The sequence below is a fragment of the Saccopteryx leptura genome, chromosome 3 (genome assembly GCF_036850995.1).
Source record: "Saccopteryx leptura isolate mSacLep1 chromosome 3, mSacLep1_pri_phased_curated, whole genome shotgun sequence".
NCBI classification, from domain to species: Eukaryota; Metazoa; Chordata; class Mammalia; order Chiroptera; family Emballonuridae; genus Saccopteryx; species Saccopteryx leptura.
This window is the reverse complement of record NC_089505.1, coordinates 207,703,379-207,721,160: the sequence shown is the minus strand read 5'-3', so window position 1 is coordinate 207,721,160 and position 17,782 is coordinate 207,703,379. Positions and strand designations below refer to the sequence as shown.

General features: G+C 45.9%; 1 protein-coding gene across 3 annotated transcripts in view; it reads right to left on the bottom strand.

Annotated features, from left to right (window-relative positions):
* Nucleotides 1-249: 249 nt before the first annotated feature.
* CD101 (CD101 molecule) overlaps nucleotides 250-17,782 on the bottom strand; it is a 48,340-nt gene continuing 30,807 nt past the window's right edge. For all 3 annotated transcript variants that reach the window (XM_066377266.1, XM_066377265.1, XM_066377267.1), the window contains 5 exons: nucleotides 17,108-17,491; nucleotides 15,400-15,804; nucleotides 11,202-11,612; nucleotides 8,303-8,698; nucleotides 250-1,145 (listed from right to left, as the gene is read on the bottom strand). In XM_066377266.1, the coding sequence (XP_066233363.1) occupies nucleotides 910-1,145; nucleotides 8,303-8,698; nucleotides 11,202-11,612; nucleotides 15,400-15,804; nucleotides 17,108-17,491 (1,832 nt within the window). In that variant the 3' untranslated portion in view covers nucleotides 250-909. The remainder of the gene's footprint in view (nucleotides 1,146-8,302; nucleotides 8,699-11,201; nucleotides 11,613-15,399; nucleotides 15,805-17,107; nucleotides 17,492-17,782) is intronic.

The following is a 17,782-nucleotide window of genomic DNA, read 5'->3' as shown; positions in this document are numbered from 1 at the left end:
GTGGCACTACTGACTCCTCCCCCCAAAATAACTACCGCTGCATCAGAGTGCTGTCAAGTCAAAAAACACATAAATAAAGAAGGCTCTGGCTAAGAACCAGGAACCAGACAGCCCCTTGGTGTGGAGAAAAGGGGAGCTAAGAGGCTTTGGGAGGCTGGCTAGAGCACTGTTGTAAAATTTTTTAAAAATTTCCTTAGCAATGACTTAATACTGTAAGTCTTATGGCGAAAGAAAGAAAAACAAAGGAACTCAGGCTACAAAATGCTTTTTTATTTCATCAAAGAACCAATATTGATTAAGCACCTATTATGTAGAGCCCTTGAGTGGCATTTATAGATGGGATGGAGGAAAAAATGAGATTTCTGCCTTGAAGGAAGTTGCATTCTTGCTGAAGCAGATTCAGTGGGAAAGAAGGGTATATCCCCAATTCCTTCCGCCTTGCTGATATCCAGCTCTTTCCTACCTCTCTTACCTAGAGGCAAAAGATTACCCAGAGCCAGTGTGACAAGACGCTCCTGGTGTTTTCCAGGGATTCAGTGACTTAAGAAAGGAGAGCTAAGGGAAACCAGCCTTGGACTTGGCCCCAGGATCTCACTTAACCCTGCAAAGGCCGTGTGAGGACAGACCCCTCCGCACAGATGGGGACCCAAACCTCCGTGGGCTGGTGAATAAAAACAGGTAATGAGCCATCTAGCCCTTACGGTGAGGTTGGGGGGGGGGGCAGTGCAGGAGTAGATGAGGTCACACACAGAGAAACATTTAACAGTGCCTAGAACTACAAACACGCTCACTAAACATTTCTGCAGATTCCTAGGTAACTTATCCAAGGCCACAGACACAGAGGGCAGAACCAGGATTCATTCACATCTTGGTCCAGGCAGTCCAATTGCAAGGTCCGCCCCACAGGATTCAACTGTCCTCCTCTTCCTCTGCCCTCCCGTTGTTGGGCCTGTCTCCAGCTCCCTTAAAGTCCACCCAGAGGGCCTTTTCCTTCTGGGAGGTGCGTCTCAGGGCCGACAGCGTCCTGGCCTTCCAGTACAAGCAGAGGGTGGAAGCGAGCAGAAGAAGGAGCACCACGAAGGGACAGATGAATAAAAAATAGATGAAAGATGCTGAAGAGCAAATCCGGGAAGGAAATGTGGGCTCTACCACAAAGAGGAGAAAAACGAAGAGAGTAATTAGTTTCCAACTTATTTGTACTAATCAATTATAAACACTTCTGGGATTCATTGTTACAGGCAAATACATGTATAAATAACAGGCCCAAACAGCAGCTGGCCCCTTCCAGCACGTGTGAGGAACAGAGGCGGCGAGCTCAGAACTCCAGACGGTGCTCCTCCAATGGCCCGCCCTCGCCCAGCAATTTCCAACCACCAGAGAGGTTCCAATGACCTACTTAAAACTAACAGCCAGAAAGAAAACCAAAACAAAAAAGAAAACTTCTCCTTTAATCTTCTTTCCTCAGAAAAGATATCTATAATTTAAATCTCGTTATCAACTCTGCTGCTGGTCCTGATTTTTTTGAAATTAATTAATTTATTTTTTACAGAGACAGAGAGAGAGTCAGAGAGAGGGATAGACAGGGACAGACAGACAGGAACGAAGAGATGAGAAGCATCAATCATTAGTTTTTCGTTGCGTATTGCAACACCTTAGTTGTTCATTGATTGCTTTCTCATATGTGCCTTGACCCTGGGCCTTCAGCAGACCGAGTAACCCCTTGCTGGAGCCAGCGACCTTGGGTCCAAGCTGGTGAGCTTTTTTGCTCAAACCAGATGAGCCCACGCTCAAGCCGGTGACCTCGGGGTCTCGAACCTCGGTCCTCAGCATCATAGTCCGACGCTCTATCCACTGCGCCACCGCCCAGTCAGGCACGGTCCTGAATTTTTAACTGGGTTATTCTCACTGCTGCGGCTTCCTAATCTGCCTCTACCACCCCGGCCCCCTGCCCATCTCTCACATGCGCGGTCCTCTTAACCTAGAGGCACTGTCCCTTCCTGACTCTCCACACTGGTCTCCCACTCCCCAGCCTCCTCCATTCAGCTCTTTTCCTGTTGTTCTTACTGTCACCCCCCATCCCGCCCGCCCCGCCACGTCCTCTGGAGGGCTCAGACCACACTTCCTCCCCACAGTGGTCCTACCTCTCCCACCACGTCTCAGATGCTGTTCTACTCCATCCTGTCACACACAGATCTGTTTACTCCTCTTTCAATCCCCCTTCTAACCACCTCTTCTGTCCCATCATAGGTACCTGTTTCTGTTGCCCCTACAGTGCCTAGCACATGCACTTGGTAAATTTTACTCATCTAAATTAGATGAGATTGACTGGGACAGAAGATACTATATAAAGGCTTGCTGAAGATACCTCATCCTCAGCAGCAGTCCGTGGGGAAGCGCTGTCAGCAGCAGACATGAGGAGCATGCACATGCAGCCCCACAGTGGGTCCCGGCCACATAGCCAGGGAAGCCACGAAGATCGCACCCACCACAGGCTCCAGGACATAGAACCTTGAGTTACTAGGAAAGGATGAGGCTTACAGTCTTGATGCAGGAAGACACATGCTTCATGGGACAGCAGCTACCAAATGTAGCCTTCCAGCTATATTTACTTATGACAGGATATTCAAAATCAGGGCTATTCTGAAAACCTGATGCTAATAGTAGCTGTGCTTTCATTGGAAAATTGTAATAACCTAAGCAATTTCTTTCTTTAGAGGTTAAGCTATAGGATTCTTGGAATGATAGACTCTTTGAAAACAACAGGTCCTGAGTTCATTTTGATCAACCACATGCTACAAGGATTCCATTTTTGGCATTGCTGATACATTTCGCACCTTGAAGGATGTCTTTGTTGGAAGTCAAGAATCTGAACACTGGTCCAACTCCTGCATTGGGAATTCCTGGAGGGTGAGGCCTATGTCTCATGCAGCTTTTTATTTTTTGTAGCACTTTGCCATAGGTCATCAATGGAGACTGATAGATGAATCAGTTACGAGAGTGAATTCCACACACAGGACCCAGGGGTGTGGCTCCATCTTCCTACACAGAGTGAAGACCATCACTGAACATGGCAGCTCTGAACAAGGCTAGCAAGGAGCTGCCGGCTTTGCTGTCTGGATTTCTCTGGTCTCATTTGTATTCTCCATCTTAAATTTGGGTTTTGTTTTTGAAAGGGCGAGCAATGAAAAAGTTAGATTTTAATTCCTTTATCACCCATTTTCCACATTCTACCTAACCCCTCTCTCTAAGGCCCTGCTTGACTACAGTAATTCTCCCATGTCTTATCTGAATACATTTGAATGCGTGTGGTTAAGAAGGAGGTGTAGACAGAAATGCTGAAAGAGAATGGAGCTAAAGAGACCAGAGGCTAAGGGTACTGGCCTTGATACTTCACACTACTCAGGTGCAGAATAATGATTGAGCACCTGCTACATCTTGGAGAGATGGGTTCAAATCCTGGCTCTTCTTACCATGACTGACATTGGACAAGTTACTTATCCACTCTAATTATTAATTTTCTCATCAAACAAATGGGGAAAATGATTTCTAGAGTCATGATGAGATCATGCATAATAAAGAATTTAACATAGTGCCTAGTGTACTGTTAAGTCAGCAAGTAATAAATATTAGCTAGAATGCTACTGAAAAAGTTAGGAAAATCACAGGCAGCTATCTCCCCAGAGACCAGAGAGGACACAGGGCTGAGCCTGCTGCTTCCTCTCAGGGGCCACAGCCTTGCTTAAATCCTCCCAAAGGTCACATCTCTTGCTTAAATCTCTGAGCTTTCTGTCTCTAGGACCAGGTGACGTTCAGTTGAGAGTCCTTTCCTGGTCATGGGAGTCAGAGAGTTGGGAGGTGGGAGCCCACGGCACCCACATCTCACCATTGCTGGGATGGAGGTGTGATGATGGGGAGATGGGACTGGCACACAGCAGGTCAGAAGAACCCGGCACTGGCTTTTTTGCCCCTGAGATGCTAACCTTCAATGCGAAGGGACTGCCAGGGGTGACTATCTAAATGGGGAGGAGGTCATATTGGCCAGCTCTGCTGCTTCTAAATCACCTCTCCTGGGAGGATAGTGCTCGCTCCGGGCCTCACAGACCCATTTCCTGCCATCTGCCTCTCACCCATATTGGAATTAGAATTAGTGACATTCAAAACCATTAAGGTTTGGCATTTCGGATTAATCCAAGTAAGTGCCCAAAGCTCAAAGTATAAGTCTGGAAGATCGAGCCAAAAACGTAACGAGAGCATTTCATCATGAGGCTTAGTTTATAAAATGCTTCCACCCACAGCCAAACACATCATCAGGAACACTTCTTTTTGACATTACCTCAGAAATACTGACTTCAGAGGAAGAAAGAGACAGGACAAGCAGGGGTCTCATTGGATTCATTGGATTCCTCATATGAGTGAAGTCATGTGATACTTTTCTTTCTCTGCCTGGCTTATCTCCTCTCTGCCTTTGGTTTCCATGCTATCACCAAACCCTGGTTCTCCTTTAACCGCTCATCTACTTCCTTATTCTCCTTCACGGGCTCCTCTTGTGTACTCTCCTGGTCAATAAATGGTGGGGTGTCTCAGGGGTTCATCCCTGGGCATCATTATTGGCTATAAGTTGATGACTTCTAAGCTACAAGTCTGGCAAAGATCTCATTTGGAAGTGTTGATATCTACTGAATAGATCTCCCTGGATAACTCATGGGTCCTCCAAACTCAGTTCCAGCCCAACATATTCAAAATTGAACTAATCTTCCCTTCAGACCTTTCTTCTGTTCAGTGAATGTAACACTACCCACCTTTGCCAGGAACCCGATGTTCATCTTTGATTCTCCCCTTCTGTTCATTCACTCCCCACATACATCTAATCAGTCTCTAAACCTTCCAGAGTACACCTCCTAATCCTGACTGCCTGTCCTACTCCCAGCCCTCCTGGGCCCTGCCTTAATTCAGACCTTCACCTTGTCTCACCCGAATTTTACAATCATTTCAACATGGTTTCCCTGCTCTGTGTCTGCCTCCCTTCTAATTCATTAGCACTGCTCCTAGAGGGGAGCTTTCTAGAATGCAAGTCTGATGGTGGTACTCCCCTGCTTGAACTTGTTCAATGGCACTCCATAACTTGCATAATAAAGTTCCCTTTCTTTAGCTTCATACACAAGACACATTTGAGATCTGCACCTCCCCATCTTACTAACCTTATCACTCCCATCGGGCCACGGTTTCTATGACTATCTTGAAGGCCCTCTTCTTTTCATGAAATGTCTCTTCCTTTTCTACAGGCTCCATAGTTGGGAAACCTTCCCAGATCTCTGCCCAGCCCTGCCTTGCTCCTGCTGTACTGTCCTGAGACTATTTCTCTGATGATAATGATCAGGTTGGACTTCACTTCCTCCACTACACTCAGCTCTATGGGGACCGACTCTGCAATACATGTTTTCATGTTCTCAGAACCTCATATAGTTCTTTATTGAATAAATTACAATATTTTGTTCCATAAATAGACATATACATATGTATGTATATTCGTGTGTGTGTGTGTGTGTGTGTGTGTGCGCACGCGCGCGCACTTAGAGGCATAAGGAAAAAGAAGAGTTAACATCTGTTGAGCACTTACAATATCAGGGACTTTGCTGGATACTTTGATTTCATAGCTAGTAGGTGGGTGGTAGAGCTATGATTGGAACCTAGGCTCGTCTGATTGCTAACCCTGAAATTATACACCTCCCCACACTGCCTCCCGACTACTTGAGAGAAACATCCAGGCAGAGGAAGCAAGGTGCGATACTCTGAAGATTTACTTGGGAACCCTGAACTGGACTTACGATGAAACCCTCAGCTTGTCACACACAGGCTCTCCTGCTTCTTCTATTGTGAAGAATACAGAGACCACTCCACTTTCAACATTTCCTTTACTGGGTTCATCTGTTTAAAACCTCACACTTGTTTTATAAGGCTTCCACAAAGAGATGTGCTTTTTAATTATAAAATATGTACATTTTCTTACTTATTTATTCTAATGCAAAATAAAATGCTGCTTCTGCAGAGCCTAGGAATCCCTGTGGGAAAACATGTACGGAACGAGGTCAGGTGATAGGACTTCCTGGAATTGTGGGAATGGAGGAAAAATTCTGCATGGAGAGTTGAGAGGAAAATTCACTGAGCAAAGGACAGGGGAAGAAGAGGATGGAACCCCCAAGGAACAGATCCAATAACTTTGACTTCTACACTAGAAGCATTGCTGGGATCATAGGGACGAAGCTATCCCTACTCCTGAGAAGTTGCCAGATGTTCTCTGCAGCACTCCTTCTGTTGGGCAGATAAAATATATTATGCTCACTTTGTTAAAGATGGCGCTGCCCACATGGAAGCTGTCGCCCAGGTGATATTAATGTGTGTTGGGCGCGGGCTGTGGGCAGGCAGGATCCTTGTAGCCTGGGGCTTGGTTTTAGGACTAAGCCTTTCCCACCCTTTTTGATGTGGGGTGGTGCAATCCTATCACGTCTCTGAGACTTCCCTATTTTGTATATTGGATTAAAGGTTTTAATTTCTACACTATAAAATGGGGGCAGAACGGGAGCTTGCTCTCTCAGTTCCTGGGATTATTAGCATTAGAGGAGACAGCAGAGAGGAGAGGAAAGGAGAGAGAGGCCACGTGGAGGAGCCAGGAGAAGCAGAAAAGATGGTGGAGTGTTGAGTGAGAAGCCAGTTTGTGCAGAGTTTGTGCATGGAGAAGGAAGGAGATGGCGAACAGAGGTGAATAAGTCTGGTGAGCTAGAAACCTTTGATTCTCGGAAACTGGGTTAAGTCAGTAGCTTTGTGAGCACTGAATGTGAGTGGGTTTTGGAGCCCAGTGTGTGTTTTACTTGCCCGCCGGGTGCAAGCTAGGATTAAAGATGATGGCCCACCAGTTTTTGGCTCCGTTGTTTCTTTACCAACTGTCCGAATCCAATGCGAACCTGCATGGGTCAGGCAGCTGTGATGGTGGCCGTGGCTATTGCCTTCACACCTTCCCTCCTCTGTACCCACCTCTGCCCCTCCAATGACCCTTGTCCACAGTGAGTTTAGCTTACGGCTCACCTCTCACCTTCTCCTTAAACCCCACCAGGCAGCGTGGCTCAGAGAATGAGCTGACTAAAACATCTGCCAGCTCACTGATTGCCAGGGAAGATTTACTGGTCTGGATGTTTTCATTAACAAATGCTTAATAAATGCCTCTTATATACATGACACTGCACTGGCTGGAAGAATGCCCTCTTCTCCAAAATCTCTTTTGTTTTTTTGTTACAAAGACAGAGAGACAGATAGGGACAGACAGACAGGAAGGGAGAGAGATGAGAAGCATCAATTCTTTGTTGTGGTTCTTTAGTTGTTCATTGATTGATTTCTCGTATGTGCCTTGACTGGGGGGCTACAGCAGAGTGAGTGACCCCTTGTTCAAGCCAGTGACCTTGGGTTCAAGGTGATGTGCTGTGCTCAAACCATACGAGATTGCACTCCAGCTGGTGACCTTGGTGGTTCGAACCCGGGTCCTCCGCATCCCAGTCTGATTCACCACTGCCTAAAAATCTCTTGTTCCACATCCCTCCTGAATCTGTGCACTCAGCTGAATAGAATGACCTTCCCACACAGAGAAGGATCAACCTTTGGCCAATGGTCTTCAAGGAACTGCCCTCCTTGTTGGAGCCTGTAAACAAGTTCTAGCATGTGCACTTCCTCCTTTGATGCCTTGCAAGGTATAATTAGGAGCGGCACACCAAATGACTGTCATTATCAAAGACCTGTAGTTTGTTGAGCACACAGAGATAAGAAGCTTGGCTCTCATTCATTGAGAAAGGGTTTTTTTTTCCCTGCTTGTTTTGTTTTTTACTCAGGGAGCATTTAGATGTAGCTGATATTGGTCCAACCAGATCAAACATGAAGTCCCCCTGTCCCTCTCCCTCATCCTCACTCCCACAGCACATAAGCATTCTGAGATTCAAGATCAGCCAAGCAGTAAGGATGTCTGCTCTGAACACTCTTTGGTTATTTAAAGGAATATAAGGTTGAAGGCTTTTTTGGTTTGTGTCGGGAAGCAGGAGCAGAGTCCCCTAATATTTCATGTCTATGCCAAACCTCACGTAGACCTTGTCTGTCCAAAGATGTTGCTACTGAGAAAAAAAGGCAAAGTCATTTTGGTAGGAAGTCTGAAATTGTTTTCAGCCTGAAGGAGCAAAACATAGCTGGGAGAGACAGGATAAGGGGGAGAACGAGAGGATAGGATTCTCCTGACCATGAGCCATGGCAGGTTACCCCTAGGTACCTGAAGGTAGCACCATGAGCACCAGATGCTGCGACCCCTCCGATGCTTGGTTGACCCACTTGCTTGGGGTGCCATGGAGCTGCCACTCCGCCATCCGGCACCAGTAGGTGCCAGCATCTTCCATCTCCACCCGATGAAGCTTCAGGACAAAGTCTGTAGGGGATGAACGGTAACAGTGCAGGCGCCTCCTGAGCCCCTCTTCACCATATTCCAGCAAGCCATCGTGCTGCAGGTGCACCAGCATTTCACTTCCAGAATGTTCTCTGGCCCGGTACCACATCACAGAGAACAGGGAGGCTGAGCTGCCCGAGCTCTCCAGCCTGCAGTGAATGGCTACCTCTCCGTGCTCAGTAGCATTATCTGCTAAGTACACTTTGGAGACACGTACCTTACTTCCTAGGATATAAAACAGCAGGAAGTTAGAGGAGAATCCAGACTCTTAGACTGGACATCTCCTCTGAAAAACCACGTTCTTGCTGAGGAGATGCCATCTCATCATCTTTAGATATCACGCCCTTCACCTTTAACACTTTTCTTTGACTTCGGTCCTTCTTCCATATTTGCTAGAACATTCTCTGCCCCACCTCTTGTCTGCCACTGAAAGCTACCCAGCTTTGGGGGGCATTCTACCCTGCTGCTCCCCCCCCCCCAGCCCCGGCCACCTCTCTCTTCTACTTCTCAGAGGGACCATTCAAAACTTCCAGCGTGTCCACTCTCCTCCCTCAAGCCATGTAGCCCACCAAACCCCTCATTCTTAGCCAGTCACCCTCCTCTCACGCACCCACATGCCATCTCAGGTGTAGATGCAGCGAAGGAGGAGGCTATCTGAGAGACTGAACATTTTTATACAAGTGCTAGAATATCACACTTTAAGGAGACCATTTAAATTATTGAATTAAACTAAGTTCTAAACAGATTTTGACATTTACTTTCAAAACATTGTTCTCTACTAACCAGCAGGTAAGGACTTGGAGGGAAGGCCAGAGAGGTTACAAACAAAATTAAGAAGTTACAGTAAGCCCTATATTTTCAACTCTACTACAAACACATTTATTAATCTATCTTTAATAGAACAACTTTGATCCTGGATTCTTTTTTAGCTAGCATCTTTACTCGACCCTTCCCTTTGTGGCAAAGCATGAAAATATTAGCTTAAGTGATAAATATTTATCTGCCTCTCCCCCCCCCCCCCAACTTACTCCCTAGTTAATGCAATTGGTCTTCCAACCCCACTGCTACACTCTGGCCAAGGTCTACAGTGAGAGCCTGAGTCCCTGCTCAAGGGACCCTCCAGTATTTTTGGTCCTTTCTGTGTTTTTTGCCACTGGAGTCCATTTTCTTCTTGAAATCCTCTCTTCTTCTGATTTCAGATAAAATGTCTCTCCTACAGTTCTGACCAGTTCTTCTCAGTGTCTTACTCTGGACTCTTCCTAACTCCCTCCCTATGCCAGGGTGCTCAGCAGGCCACCTCCAGTAGCCACAGCCAAATATGATTTGTTTGACACCCTTAGGATTGTAAAAAGAATTTGAATTTGTTGTGAACATTCTCAAATGAGCCATGTCACCAAAAAATATTTTTAGGTATTTCTTGACATACTAAAAGACCGGACAATGCCGAGCCACATTATTGAACGGGAAGTTCTGGCTTGAGCTCAGGAGTGGCTGCCTCCTTAAAGGGGTGTGTGTACACTGTCAAGATTTGGCTTCAACAGCTGGGAGGAAGGATGCCAGCCACATGGGCGGAGAATGCAGAAGTGTGCATGAGCCTTGTGGGATGGCAGAAAGGCTTCAGAATGCAATCTGGGCCATGCTGAGTGCGAGGGGCTCTGAGGCATCCAAGTAGGAATGCCCAATAGGCAGTTGTCTAACAGACCTAGAGTTCAGGCGACAGGGACTAAGAATAAAAACCCAGAGCTGTCTCAACAAAGGTGGTAGCTGACGTCAAAGCAGTATTGAAGAAGTCATGGGAACACCACGGATAAGAAGAAAATTGGGCCCAGGATCTGTCCTTGAGGAACATTCACAGGCAGAGGAAGAAGGGTGGGCAGAGCAGAGAAGGGGAGCTGCCCTACAGACAGTGGGCTCCTCAGGGCAAGAGCTGTGCCTTCTATCTGGTATTCCTAACCGCCTAACACATAGCAATGCTCATATAATCTTGTTTTGATGTTACATTGAAAATGGAATTTTAAGCACCAAACTAGAGCAACTATTTGCATTGTGCTGTTGGATCTTGTCCAGTTCCCAAACCTTAGCATGACATTCATTTAATTTTAATCGACACTGGAGGTGACCTAACTAAGGCTGAAAGATCTCCTCACCCCTGCCCACACTGAGACCGCAGCGCTCTTAGACCAATGTAAGTGGATGGAACTTGTATTACATTTTTTAGAGGTCTCCTGAGGAAGAGGAGATTCCCTCAGTAAGCCATTTCAACAGTTAACTACTCTTACTCGCCTTCTGTTTAGGCAGCCAAATGTTGAAAAGCAATTTCTGCACACATCCCTGTAGAGTTGTACAGTTTCTGTTCACAGTGGGAGAAATATGCTTCGTATTACTCTTTCTCTGCCAAATTACAATAGAGCCCCACCGGAATGACACAGCTCATTATTACAGAGATCTGAAGATACGGTACCCTGGGTAGCTGCATGCACAAGGCTGCCAGGCTAATCAGACCAATCAAAGGAATCTGGTTGCCCTCCAAACTCCTTAAAACCTCAGACTGCTTCACCTTAAGTGACCCCCTCCCCAACCCCTGTCCACTGGTAGGCTTCCAGGTCCTACGATCATTGTATAGTTACACTATCCCTAAGGTTCTAGGTCATACTTTCACCTTCACATAAGCACGCCGAAGAACAGCTTCCTACACAGAGACGCGTGAAAATACACTCCCAAGGTTTACCTGTGGGCCTGAGTTTCAGTTCTGTCAGGCCTGACAACTCTTCCCCAAGCTTGTAACCAGTGCCATTTGCAGACAAGAGCCACTCCTGCACGGCGCAGCGATACCGGCCCTGGTCACTGTCTTCCACAGTCAGAATGTGTAGCTGAAACATGTCGTGGGAAACTTTCTCGATATGAAATTTTTGCTTTCTCCTTGGGGTGCGGAATTCATCCCCATATTTTACCACATGGGTTTGGTCCATTCCCAGGATCTTCAGCCAGGAAGCATTAGACGAAATGGAAGAGAAGTACCAAACAATGGCTAAATGAAGGTTTCCAGTGGTCTGGGACAAGATGCTACATTCCACAACAGTGTTGGAGTTGATGGAGAGCTCTTGGACTTGACTGCTTGAATTCACTTTTAGCTTACTCTCTAAATTAAAAGAATGGAAACAGTTACTTTTGTTAGAGTCCAGAACTTCAAGGTAGAACAGACATTAGAGGTCAGCTAGAGCAATGCCTTGTATTATATGTATCAGGATTCCTGATGTATATATGTGAGAATTCCCACTCCAGCAGCCCCACTGACTGCTCATTCAGCCTCTGAACAACTCAGACACAGACATCTATTCTGTAGCATTTATTTTATTTTTTTAATTTATTGAGTCTTAGAGAGAGAGGAAGGAAGGAAGAGAAGCAGAAACAGAAATCTGTTTCCTGTATGTGCCCTGGCCGGGAATCAAACCTACAACATTTGTGTATCAGAATGACACTCTAACCAGCTAAACCACCCAGCCAGAGCTCTTCTATAGCATTTTATAACTCCTATGGAGAGAAAGTCTTTCGTATGTGGGTTTACTAACCAGAATATTCCTGGGTTCACAGTTTGCTAGTCTAGCTGTATGTACCTTCAAACACAGGTAAACAAAAGGAAGTTTTATGTGGTCTATTAAAATTGCATATCTTGAAAAAATAAACCCATTGAGTGACCAAACAAAACAAAACAAAACAAAAAAACATATGTCTCTTTGCAGCCACTCAACTGTGAAAAATATCATATACATATGGAGTTAACTCTCCTTTAATCATAACAGCTTTTCTGCTTCGTCAGAAAGATGAATGATAAAGCTTGGTTTCCAGATCTTAATCTAACTTCTTGCTGACATCATAGGTTCTACTTTTTTTGTGTGTGACAGAGACAGAGAGAGAGAGAGAGAGAGACAGACAGACAGACAGACAGACAGATAGGGACAAACAGGCAGGAAGGAAGAGAGGTGAGGAACATCAATTCTTCATTGCAGCTCCTTAGTTGTTCATTGATTGCTTTCTCATATGTGCCTTGACTGAGGGGCTACAGCAAGTGACCACTTGCTCAAGACAGTGCCTTGGGCTTAAGCCAGTGACCTTGGGCTTCAAGCCAGAGACCTTTGGGCTCAAACCAGTGACCATGGGGTCAAGTCTATGATCCCACTCTCAAGCCAGCAACCCTGCACTCAAACTGGTGAGCCTGCACTCAAGCTGGCAACCTTGGGGTTTTGAACCTGGGTCCTCTGTGTCCCAGTCTGATGCTCTATCCACTGTGCCACCACCTGGTTAGGTGCAGATTCTACTTTCTTAACTTATTATTGATGTTGCTTTTCCTTCCATAAGCATTTGTTAAGCACATACTATGTTACATGCTGGACTGTTCCCGGCCCTGTGGATACCTCCCCTAAATGAATTCACAGTCCAGAGGGGAAGATTAGTACAGGGACAGAGGCTTAGTGGCTCTAGGATTGTATCACCAAAAAAGGACAGAGATATGCAGAGTTGGCTATCAAAGCACATACAGGACCACCCATCCCAAACACAGGAGTGAAGAGAGGCTTCCAGGAGGACACAGCTCTAAGCTAAGTGATAAGGTTTAACAGGAATTTGTCTGTGGGAGAAGGGTTTAAGAAATTCCACACAGGCCCTGGCTGGTTGGCTTAGTGGTAGAGCGTTGGCCTGGCGTGTAGAAGTCCCGGGTTCAATTCCTGGCCAGGGCACACAGGAGAAGCCTCCATCTGCTTCTCCACCCCTCCCCTTCTTCTTCCTCTCTGTCTCTCTCTTCCCCTCCCGCAGCTGAGGCTCCATTGGAGCAAAGATGGCCCAGGCGCTGGGGATGGCTCCTTGGCCTCTGCCCCAGGCGCTAGAGTGGCTCTGGTCACAACAAAGCGACGCCCCGGAGGGGCAGTGCATCGCCCCCTGGTGGGCAGAGCGTCGCCCCCTGGTGGGCATGCTGGGTGGATCCTGGTCGGGTGCATGCGGTAGTCTGTCTGACTGTCTCTCCCCGTTTCCAGCTTCAGAAAAATACAAAAAAAAAGAAGAAGAAAAAAGAAATTCCACACAAAAGAAACACCCCAATAAATTCAATAAAAATATAAATAAATAAATAAATAAATAAATGGGTTAAAAAAGAAGCAACCTGAACAGAGGCTTTGAAAGTGAGAGAGAACATAGAGTATTAGAGGAGCTGCACGTATTCAATAGTTCAGTGTGGCTCAAATTCAAATCAAGGTGGACGGTGGCGGGATATGATGCTGAAAAGACATAACTGTTCCAGATTATACAGGACCCTGCAGGCTGCGCTACAGGGATTTGGATATGAGGTGGCACGGAGGAGTTGTGGATGACTGAGGTTTTCTACTTGGGTCAGTAGCGGGTGGTGGGAACATCAAGAACAAAGTAGGAGAAGTAGCTTTGGAAGGTTAATAAGGGTGCATTTATGTTCTGACATATGGAATATAGACATGTCTTGGAGGCAGCAACATAAACATTTCTGGAGATCAGAGGAGAAGTCTTTCAGGACAATGGGTTTAGGATTTGTCAGTAGATAGGTTGAATCCGTGCACAGGAATAAACCCACTTCAGTAGAGTGTATACAATAAGAAGAGAGCAAGCAGAGGATGAAGCCTAAAGGAATGAATCAATGGAGGAGGGGAATTCTGCAAGACACAATGAGAAGTAGTTGAAGTCTTAGGATGAAAACCAAGAAAATCTTGTATCACAAGGTCAAGGAAAAAAGATGTCTCAAGAAGGAAGGATTGGGCCAACAATTTCAAAATCCACAGAAAGGGCAAGTAAATTAAGGCATGAGTTAATCAACAAGGAGATCATTACTATTACCAAAATTATTTCTCAGCAGCTGACAGAATAATGACAGCCACCATGTTGGAGCATCTGCTTGGTGTGTCAGCCCTGTGCTAGGCACATTATGCATGTCATCACCTTTAAGTGCACATTAGCAACTTATAGGTGAGGTAACTAGGCTTGGACAGGTTAAGTTACTGTCCAAAGCTATAGTGCTACCCAATGCTTGTTAGACTGAAATGACTGCAAAGGCTCTTGAGCACGCTTCCCTAAGAGAATGAAAATCATGAAAGAAGGTGCTTGGCACAGTAGAACTTTACCCAGATTGCCATACTTTTAATCTCTATACTCTATTACCAATTGGCAAGGTAAGTTATATTTGCCTATAATCATAGAGTCTCTCATTTACAGTGGTCCCTTGAGATACAAATTTAATTCATTCTGTAACCGAGCTCGTAAGTCAATCAACTCGTATATCAAACTGCCAATACTAGACCCATGTGCCAACGCGCCAACTAGCGGCAGCTTCCTGAATCATGACACGTATCTCGGAATTTCGCTTGGATCTCGAACAAAACTACGGACCGAGTCACAGCTCGTATCTTCAAAATTGCATGTTGGTCTGTTCGTATCTCAAGGTACCACTACTGTATTAATACATTAAAATAAGTGAATAAATATATTCCAATGAAATTTACATTAGCTATACCACCAGGGGAGACAGTCTAAACATTTAATAACTGGTAAGCCATGAGCAGTGACCAGTCTGAAAGAATGCCTCACCACTGGAGCTAGCCCAAGAGGTCCCCCGCTGTGCCATGTGGTACCCTTTGATTGCTGGCTGGTGGGGGACTTGTGGGAAGATGAGGAAGGGACATGGAGTAACAGTTATTATTAGTCAGTGTGGAACAAACAGTATGGTCATTCTATGCATACTAGCTTAGTGTTAGCCTGGCTATCAGTTATAAGTGGTGTTGACTTATGCAGTACAAACACAGGGAGAAAGTATTTTGTGCTTTAATTCTGTAACTTACCCAAAATGTCCCTTAATTTTTGTGAGCAGTATATTAAAAAAAGAATAGCAGGGACTAATTTCAAGTGGTGATTACCTGGTAAAGTGATGACTATCCTAAGTGGGTGGGAGGTGGCAGAAGCCCTTGCGGGGCCATTTGTGTGTAGGGAATTTCTGTCATAAACATCCACTTTACACTGATATACTCCCGCCTCCTCCTCGGTGGCATCGTGGATTAGGAGTTGAGAACGAAATAAAGACTGTGAAACCTTTGTTTTCTTTTGGAACTGGGATGGGAATTCCCCCCATTCAATAGTGCCATTATAGGTGATGTGAATGAGCTGATGGAAGGCTTGAGACCCAGCTGGCTGGAACCGCCATGTCACGGAGAGTGGGACCTGGAGGTCAGAGTAGCCAGCCTCCACTATGCAAGACAGGTCGAAGGTGTCAGTCCATTTCACTTGCGGTCGACGGCTCATCAGACTAACTTGTAAACTTGACGCTGTGGGCAGAAATAAAAAATGCAATTTGGAATATGTTTATCAAATCAAAGTACAGTACGGCCAAGTTTTCCAGGTGCCACTTCTTCACCTTGAACCATCATTCATTCATTGGAAGTATCAAGTATTTGGGGGGTAGAAGTTGACTCACAGTACAGTCTGTACTGAATTCTGACCTCAGTTTTCCAAAGTTGACTCTCTTCTCAGAGTGTTCTCAGCAGCGACAACAAATAGGCCATGTTTGTCCAGTCTGCTGCTTAGACAGCTGCCACTGAGTGGGTGGAGTGCTCCCCAGACCCACTGGCTGGCCCCTCCCTTCCCCCCATGCACGGGTTCAGTACCTTCTACAGCACGTGCTAGAGAGACTGTCACCCCAGGGCTGCAGCTGTCAAAAGTCTGAGTCCATGGGGCTCAGCTCCACTCAGAATGCTGCTTCTATAAGTCTACTCCAATTCATAGGAGTTCACTTTTAGCCTTGAATGGAAAATTAGAAGTGATATCCTAAAGATGATCTTTATAAAGATAAGTGAACTTTAAAGATTAATTGACAGACATGGTGGCCAGAGACTATGCTCTGTGCCCATTACTAGGGACTCAGGGTGAGTGTTGGGCAGATAAAATGTATTATGCTCACTTTGTAAAAGATAACGTTGCCCATGTGGAGGCCGTTGCCCAGGTGATATTAATGTGTGTTGGGGGCAGGCAGGATCGTTGTAGCCTGGGGCTTGGTTTTGGGATTAAGCCTTTCCCACCCTTTTTGATGTGGGGCGGTACAATCCAATCATGCCTCAGAGAAGTGACTTTGTATTAGAGACTTCCCTATTTTGTATATTGGATTAAAGGTTTGGATTTCTACACTATAAAATAGGGGCAGAACGGGAGCTTGCCCTCTCTTGGTTCCTGAGATTATCATTAGAGGAGAGAGCAGAGCAGAGAGCAGAAAGAGGCCATGTGGCCAGGAGAAGCAGCCAAGATGGTGGAGTGTTGAGTGAGAGGCCAGTTTGTGTAGAGTTTGTATCTGGGATAAGGCAGGAGATGGGGAACTGAGGAGAATAAGGCTGGTGAGCTAGAAACCTTTGATTCTAGGAAACTCGGATAAATCAGTAGCTTTGTGAGCACTGAATGTGATTGGGTTTTGGACTGTCCGAATCCAATGCGAACCTGCATGAGCCGGGCTGCTGTGATAGTGGGCCTGGCCCTGGCTGCTGGCTTTACAGTGAGACACAATCAAATTTCACTGTCGCCCATCACAAAAGGAAGGTGCTGATGAGACGTAAATCAGAAGAGGATTTCTTTGACACTTACCCAGAGATCGCACAGTGACTGACACCCTCTGCGTCCAGCTCAGCTCTCTGGCCTGGTTCCGGGTCCTCTCAGACACTCTGCATTCATATGTGCCACTGTCTGTGATAATGGTGGAGGTGACCTCCAGCAGGAAGGTGGCCCAGTCCATCTTTTCCAGCCTTGTGTGGCCACGCTTACTGGGTTTCCCATAGGAGGCCCCCAGCTGTGCGATACCATCCTGATCCATGCCAGCCAGGAATGCTGGCTGTGCCTGGTCTTGTGGGATGTGCCACCAGCCCACGGACAGGAGACTTTTATCTCCGTCTGCCTTGCAGAGAAGGGTCAGGGCTTCTCCTTCCCACACTGCCTGCTGCTTGTTCTGGGTAGACATGACCACGTTCCTTGCTGTGGAGTACAGGTTGTAGAATAAAAAATTATTTCAAGTAAATAAAAAATGTTCTGACACACAATGAGAGCTCATTAATTAGGATTGACTGGTTTGTGGCAAATGGGATCAGGCTGTTCACTCCTGTACCAAAAATTGGAAAAAGATTTGCCAAACTAAACACTTAAATAGTGGAAACAAGATGGCAAAAAATACACATATCAGGAGAACCTATTCACACTTAAAACAATTTATAATGTGCCCTTACTTTTAGCAAAGTGTTAGATCAGCCTTTCCTTAGCTGGGAAAAA